This window comes from Daphnia magna, linkage group LG6 (genome assembly GCF_020631705.1).
Source record: "Daphnia magna isolate NIES linkage group LG6, ASM2063170v1.1, whole genome shotgun sequence".
Taxonomy (NCBI): Eukaryota; Metazoa; Arthropoda; class Branchiopoda; order Diplostraca; family Daphniidae; genus Daphnia; species Daphnia magna.
Genome location: NC_059187.1, coordinates 611,106 through 618,853, shown reverse-complemented (window position 1 = coordinate 618,853; position 7,748 = coordinate 611,106). Strand labels below are relative to the sequence as shown.

General features: G+C 49.4%; 1 protein-coding gene across 1 annotated transcript; it reads left to right on the top strand.

Moving 5' to 3' along the window:
* The first annotated feature begins 300 nt into the window (after positions 1–300).
* On the top strand, positions 301–6,422 carry LOC123473736. The gene is made up of 2 exons (XM_045175053.1): positions 301–4,742; positions 4,862–6,422. Exons 1-2 carry the CDS (start codon positions 301–303, stop codon positions 6,420–6,422), a joined length of 6,003 nt encoding a protein of 2,000 aa, XP_045030988.1.
* The last annotated feature ends 1,326 nt before the right edge of the window (positions 6,423–7,748 follow it).

Genomic DNA, 7,748 nt, shown 5'->3' with positions numbered 1-7,748 from the left:
GGTAACTTTAACGCAACATTCGTTTTTCGACATTCATTCTCGCCATTCGTTTTTCGACATTCATTCTTCGTCATTCGTTCTCTTCATTGGGTTTTCGTCGTTCATTTTCTTCACTGGATATTTCTTTTATGCTTTTGTCTCTTTACATCCCAACGCTGAATCAACCGCCAGCCCAGGAGGGGTAACGGTCAGAGTTCCCGGATTTTGAGCAAAAGCTTTCTTTTCGTGTCAGTGTTTAAGGGGCTTTCCAAGCCTTTCTTTTTTCATTCCGAGCATCGTGTCCACTCTCTTGAATTCATCATGGCTACTCAAGATGAGCTTCGTGATGCTGATTTGATCGTTGCCGCTCCTGATGCTGTTATTCGAGGCCTTTCGCCGACTCGTTCGTTCGCCTCGGATTCGACAAGTCGTCTCGATCCTGCAACCTTGATCAGCAAACGTTCCCATCATCGAAGAAATTTCACCCGAAACGTGAATAAAGTCAAGATGGTGATTCACGAGACAGGTCCTTCCATCTACTCAAACGATCTCATCACGAAGGCCAACGATCATTATGAGCAATGTATGTATTACCATCATCGTTATTGTGCAAAATTGGGTGTCACCGACGACACTTGGTTGGAGAATTTGCGTCATGATTATAATACGGCTCATGAAGAATTTGCCACAGCCCGTCGCCCCGGCCATGCTACCGAACAACCAGCGCCTAGAGCAACGACCCGCACGAGAGCTCAAGTTCGCCCCGGTTCTGTCGAGTCAACCCGTCAACCCGAGTTCGCCCCGCTGGATGTGCCCGTCAGCACATCTCGCCCCTGTGTGGTTGAGTCGACCCGTCAACCCGAATTTGCCTCGCGGGGTGTGCCTACCAGTACATCCCACCATTCCCGTGAGGAAGATGTCTCTCGCACCGAAGTGGTTGTCGATCCCGTTAGTGACAGTCATCATCAGGCCGAGGGTAGCCGCCCGTCTTCTTTGGCCAGCTCCAGGTCTTCGGTTGCCGCTAGCATTTCGTCTTCTCGTCGTTCGCGGAGCTCTACCCTTTCGACTCTGACTAGAGAACGCCTTGCTGCCGAACTCGACCTTGAACTGGCACGCAAGCGGCGAGAAGAAGAAAAGAATGAAAATGACCTTCTGGACGAGCTAGCCCGTAAGTTACGTGAGGAGAAGATTCGTATCGGGGCCAAACGAAAGGAACGGAAAATCGAGGAAGAAATCGCACGTCTTCGTATGAACGAGAAGTTTTCAAAGAGGTCTGTTCGTTCGCCTTCGCCGACCTCCTTGAGTTCTTTCAGTGAACCAGATGACGATATCCATATTCCGTTGCCGAAGAGTAAGCCTCGTGACAAAGTGCTGCTTCCCACCGGGCCGTCCGACAGGAGCGTAGATAGCTGGATCGACGATCTGGAGCAGAAACCGACGGCCTTACCCTCTGCAGCGCCCATGCCTTGGATGTTTGGAGGTTCGGCCCCGTTCACGTGTAGGACACCGTTTGATGGCGACCCTCGAGATTGGCTTCTTTTTGCCTCAAGATTTCGAGCCCTCGTCCACGACGTCATTCCGAACGATGCCCAGCGTTTGGCCATTCTTACCGAGTGGGTTGGCCCTAGCGTTTTTCGCCGCATCTCCCCATTGTTAAAGGCTCCTCGTGGGTACACTGCAGTTCTTGCCTATCTTAAGAAGCACTACGGTTCGAGCGAGCAGATCGCTCGCTGTCAAATACACGATCTTCTTAGTCTTCCCTTCGTCAAGCCGGGTGATCGCCAGGCGCTTGAAAGTTTTTCTGATCAGCTGCACGGAGCTGTTGTGGTGTTGGAACAAGGGGGATTGGAGCACGATCTTAAGAGTGCTGCTAATCTTGATCAGGCAGTACAGAAGCTGCCACCTGTCTTTCGCCATCGCTGGGCCCGTTACGCACGTAAGCGTTTACCGAAAGGTGTCGACCTTAGCGACTTGGATCGGTTCATGGAAGAGGTCGTGGAAGAGGAGCGGATGGCTCGTTCGGCATTCGAGTTGGCGCCTAAGATTGATCTTCGTGAAAAGCGTGTTACGTTTCCCAAGCCAGCCGTTGAAAAGCACCCTTCAAGCAGACCTGCAATTCTGAAACCGCCACCCGTTCGGCCACCCCCTACCATCTTAGCCACCCAAGTAGCGAAAGACGTAGATGTCGAGTGTCCAGGCTGCGGCGGCGCTCATCGACTTGTTTCTTGCCCCGAATTACAGAGGAAGTCACCGAGTGAACGAGCGCTGGTGGCGAAGGAGAAAGGCGTATGTTTCAACTGTCTTGGAGGAAAGCACCGCAGTGCGGATTGTCGTTCAAAACCCGCTTGTGAATCCACCGGATGCCGTGCACGTCATCATTCGCTGTTGCATGGTGCGGAGAGAGTTTTTCCTGAGAAAAGCACACCTCGTCAGTTCCCGTCTTCCGTCGGAGGCCAAGAATGTTTTCAAGGACCTCAAACACTCGCCATTGCTCCCCGCCTGACATCTGATGTTCTCTTGGCCGTGGTTCCCGTCCGACTTCGTGCGGGTTGCCGGACTCTTGACGTTTTCGCTCTGCTCGACACCGGGAGCCAAGCTACCCTTTTGCGTGAAGACGCGGCTAATGCGCTTGGTCTTACGGGCTGGCCACGCAAAATTCGTTTTGGAACCTTCCATGGAAACGATCCGGTCGTCGAGACTCGTCTTGTGGGCTTCTCCGTTTCGTCGCTAGAGGGAGACCAAAACTACAAGGTTTCCGACGCCTTTGTTGTGCCTCGTCTAAATGTTGGGCAACGCAAGATAAAAGATGTTCTCGCTTCGTTCGATTATCTTCGTGACCTCAACTTTCCTGCTCGAGACGCTGGTGAAGTCCAGATTTTGATCGGGATGGACGTTCAAGACGCCCATCTAAACATCGAGGTTCGTCGCCCTCCATCTGGAGTTCGGGGCCCTAATGCTGTGCTCACCCCATTTGGCTGGTGCGTTGTTGGGAGGACCTATCCATTACCGGCAGTGGAAGATCCAAGCATAAATTTCGTTAAGCTGGGAACGATCGAGCAGCTGGAAGAGTGCGTCGAAAGGTTTTGGAAAACCCAATCTCTCCCAGTTCGTGATGCCCCCAGTACATTTATGTCGTCGTTAGACCGTGCCGCAATGGACCAACTCGAATCGACCATTCGGCACACTGGAACGCGTTACGAAGTAGGCTTGCCTGTTCGCCCGCATTGCCCGAAGTTGCCGGACAACAAAGAATTTGCACGTCGCAAGTTCTTCGCACTGGAGAGGAGACTTCTTTCACACAACGACCTTCGCCAAGCAGTTACGGCGCAGATGAAGGAGGTGTTTTGCAGCGGCCACGCAGTGAAAGTCACTTCTACAGCTCCCGGTTCCAAGGTGTGGTTCCTACCTTATCATCCGGTTCGACATCCAACGAAGCCCAGCAAGATCCGTCTCGTTTACGACGCTGCTGCCCGGTTTAAAGGAACCGCGATCAACGACATCCTGCTGAAAGGTCCGGATCTCACCACGCAGTTATTGGCCGTGTTGCTTCGCTTCCGTGAAAGGAGAATTGGCGTTACTGCAGACATTGCGAAAATGTTTTATCAAGTGCTGGTTCGTGAGTCAGATTGCACGATGTTTCGTTTTTTGTGGCGCGAGCCTGGAACCGAAGATCCTATCCAGGAATTCCAGATGACGGTGCACATTTTCGGTGCTGTCTCATCGCCAACGGTTTGCAGCTTTGCCCTTCAGCGCCTCGAAAAGGATGCGCCCGAACACCTGAAGGAAGTCGCGAGGCGTATTCGTTCCAGCTTTTATGTGGACAACCTGTTGTCGTCGTTCGACGAAGTGGATGAAGGCGTTTCCATCAGTCAGAAGCTGGTTGAACTACTCAAGCTCGGTGGTTTCGACCTCGTCCAGTTTCTGAGCTCTTCGCGTTCGTTGTTGGACCAACTTCCGTCTTCCTCTCGTCTGGTTCCCGAGCTCGATCTAGATTTCGACGATTTGCCAACCGAGCGCACGTTGGGGTATCTATGGAGTTGTGAGCGAGACGAGTTCGTTTTTCGTTTTAAGAAGACAGAAGAGGCCTTTTCAAAACGCTCGATTCTTTCGGCAATTTCGAGCATCTATGATCCTCTTGGTCTCCTAGCACCCGTCGTTTTGGTGGCGAAAATCATCCTTCAGGACATCTGGCGACTCAAAGGTGGCTGGGATGAGATTCTGCCCGCCGATATTCTGAATCGTTGGGGGCGCTTTGTGGAACATCTGCCGATGCTCGAACTGCTGAACATCCCGAGAAGTTTCTTGACTAGTCCCCAGTCGGCGTATCGTTCTTTTCAGTTGCACGCTTTTTCGGACGCATCGAAAGACGGTTTTGGTGTTGTAATTTATCTTCGAGCTGAAACCTCTGGCGAGGTCGAAGTCTCTTTCGTAATGGCAAAAGTAAGAGTTGCTCCCATCCATCAGCTTTCGATTCCGAAGATGGAGCTTCAAGGTGCTTTGCTAGCAGTCAGGTTAGCAAACTATCTGTTGAAGGAGCTGACTCTGCCCATATCGAATGTGTTTTTCTGGGTTGATGCGATGACTGTTGTTCGGTGGATCCACGCCAGCCATCGTCGTTACAACGTGTTTGTCGCAAACAGAATAGCTGAGATCCTGGATTCAACGACCCCTCCGCAATGGAGACATGTTCCTGGTGCACTTAACCCAGCAGACGAATGCAGTCGTGGTCTCTGTCCGTCCGAGCTCGATCCAAATCATCGCTGGTACCGTGGACCTGAGTTTCTAGTTTTGCCACCCGAGCAATGGCCGGCCCAGATTCCAGCTACTGAATTGATCGACCACGAAGACGAGTCTATTGGCTGTTTCTAATCGCCAATCCTAGCGGGCCAGTAGATGACGTTGTGGCTCGAGCCGATAATCTACATCGCCTAATTCGCATCGCCGCTTGGATTGAAAGATTCGTTCGCAACATCCAGATCCTCGTTCATCGGAGACGTGCCAGAGAAAGGTCTATTCTGGATGGCAATCATGAAGAAGCAGCGACCGGACAAAGTGAGCAGTTGAAAACGGGCCGGCAGCAGAGTGCGGACGAGCTGAAGTCAGCCCGTCGCCTTTTAATTCGTGTTTCGCAGCGCGACTCCTTCCCTGACGATTTAAGCAGTTTGCGGAAGGCGAAGTCCGTTCGCCCGGAGTCTCGGTTGCTGAAACTGGCCGTTTATCTAGATGACGCCGGAATCATTCGTGTTGGTGGCCGCCTCGAAAATGCCCCCATCAGCGCTGAAGCCCGTCATCCTGCCGTTCTGGAACCCAAGCATCCGCTCACCCGATTGTTCATACGCTGGGCGCATATTTCCGTGGCTCATGGACGAGCTGATCGCACTCTTGCTGAAGTTCGTGCTCGTTACTGGGTTTTGAAAGGACGCGAAGCGACAAAGTCGGTCATCACGACTTGCCTGTATTGTTCCCGCATGAGAGCCAAGCCGTTTCAGCCGATGATGGCCCCGCTTCCAGCGGAGCGGGTCCAACCGTTCAGCCCTCCATTTACCCGTATTGGAGTGGACTACCTCGGTCCCTTCCCTATTTCAATTGGCCGGCGAACAGAAAATCGTTGGATTGCACTTTTTACCTGCCTCTCAACCCGTGCTATCCACCTCGAAATTACCCCGTCCATGGATGTGGATTCCTTTTTAATGGCTTTTACCCGTTTCGTCAGTCGTCGGGGTGCCCCAACCGATGTTTTTAGCGACAACGGTACCAATCTGACTGCAGGAGAGCGTGAGCTGCGTGAGGCGGTTACCCGCCTTAACGACGTGAAAATCGCTGACCAACTTGCTCGGAAAGAAATTCGTTGGCACTTCTCCCCGCCTGCTGCCCCGCACTTCGGAGGTGTCTGGGAGCGTCTGGTTCGCTCGTGCAAGGAGGCCCTGCGCGCTATCCTCGGTCAGCAGACGGTGAAGGAGGAAACCTTTGCAACGGTCGTCATCGAAGTTGAGGGCTTGCTCAACAATCGACCGTTGACGGATCTAGGTGCGGACCCGCAAGAATTCGAGCCGTTAACCCCGAATCATTTTTTGTTGGGGCGCCCCAATCCCCACTTGCCCGCTGACGTCATCGACCCGGAAATCAAATGTCTTCGCCGAAGATGGTTTCACGCACAGCAGATCGTGGATCAGGTGTGGAGCCGATGGTTACGGGAATACCTGCCGACCCTCACGACCCGCAACAAATGGACCCGATCGCAAAACAACTTGGAGGTGAACGACATGGTGCTTATGGTGGATCCAAAGTCGCCGCGCGGACACTGGCCAATTTGTCGTGTTGCCAGAGTTTTACCTGGTTCTGATGGTGTAGTACGCGCGGCCGAAATCATTACGAAGTCCGGCAAGACCTTCACCCGCCCGGTTGTGCGATTATGTCGCTTGGAAGCCTTGAGTGCTGCTTAATGTTTACCGCAGCAGAGCGGCTGTGTTACCGAGTTGCCATGGCAACTCGGCCGGGCTTCGCGCGCGCCTTTAATTTACCCCCCTTTTTTCATCTATTGTTTCTCTAATTCGCGCATCTTTATTCTTTTGTTTTGTCGTAAGTGATCGAATGACGTGTTTTAACGAGGCAGTCACGTTTTTGCAACTGTAGCGTCTGGTCGCCATTTTTTGTCCCCTCATTTTTTATCTTCGCCCGCGTCTTAAAGTTTAATACAAGGTTTTGCGCCCTGCCCGTTCGGTTTTTGATCGTTATTTCGCATCGCCTTTCGAACGATCGTTATCTTACGGTTAGTTTACAACACCTATAGTTTTGGATTTAAATGTGATAAACAAAAACTAAAGTTAAGGAGCTAACATCCATTTGTGTTATTTTATTTTAAAACCTGCTGATTTAAAAAGAAAGCTGATCATTTAATCGAAATCAGCATTCAATTTCGAATATACTGTGTGATTGTTGTTGAATTCCAATAGATTTCATTTTTTGCAGATTTTGACAAAAGTGGGAAGGCTATACCCTTCCCACTTTTTCTTTTTGGCCAAATTTCAAATATTGCTCAAAATACATGAATTTGATTCAGAATTGAATGACAATCATGGAAATCAAGTCAATTTTGCAATTGGTCTTATAGTTTATGATTTAAATGTGATAAACCAAAACTAAAGTTAAGGTGCTAACATCCCAATGTTTTATTTTATTTCAAAACCTGCTGATTTAAAAAGAAAGCCGATCATTTAATCGAAATCAGCATTCAATTTCGATTATACTGTGTGACTTTTATTGAATTCCAAGAGATTTAATTTTTTGCAGATTTTGACAAAAGTGGGAAGGCTATACCCTTCCCACTTTTTCATTTTTGGCCAAATTTCAAATATTGCTCAAAATACATGAATTTGATTCAGAATTGAATGACAATCATGGAAATCAAGTCAATTTTGCAATTGGTCTTATAGTTTATGATTTAAATGTGATAAACAAAAACTAAAGTTAAGGTGCTAACATCCCAATGTTTTATTTTATTTCAAAACCTGCTGATTTAAAAAGAAAGCCGATCATTTAATCGAAATCAGCATTCAATTTCGATTATACTGTGTGACTTTTTATTGAATTCCAAGAGATTTAATTTTTTGCAGATTTTGACAAAAGTGGGAAGGCTATACCCTTCCCACTTTTTCATTTTTGGCCAAATTTCAAATATTGCTCAAAATACATGAATTTGATTCAGAATTGAATGACAATCATGGAAATCAAGTCAATTTTGCAATTGGTCTTATAGTTTATGATTTAAA

What these genes read in the sequence shown, in the direction of transcription:
- LOC123473736 (XM_045175053.1), top strand. Translation starts at nt 301, where the DNA reads ATGGCTACTCAAGATGAGCTTCGTGATGCTGATTTGATCGTTGCCGCT. An exon ending in CTCGATCCAAATCATCGCTG is followed by an intron (nt 4,743 to 4,861) that starts GTACCGTGGACC and finishes CGCCAATCCTAG; the next exon opens with CGGGCCAGTAGATGACGTTG.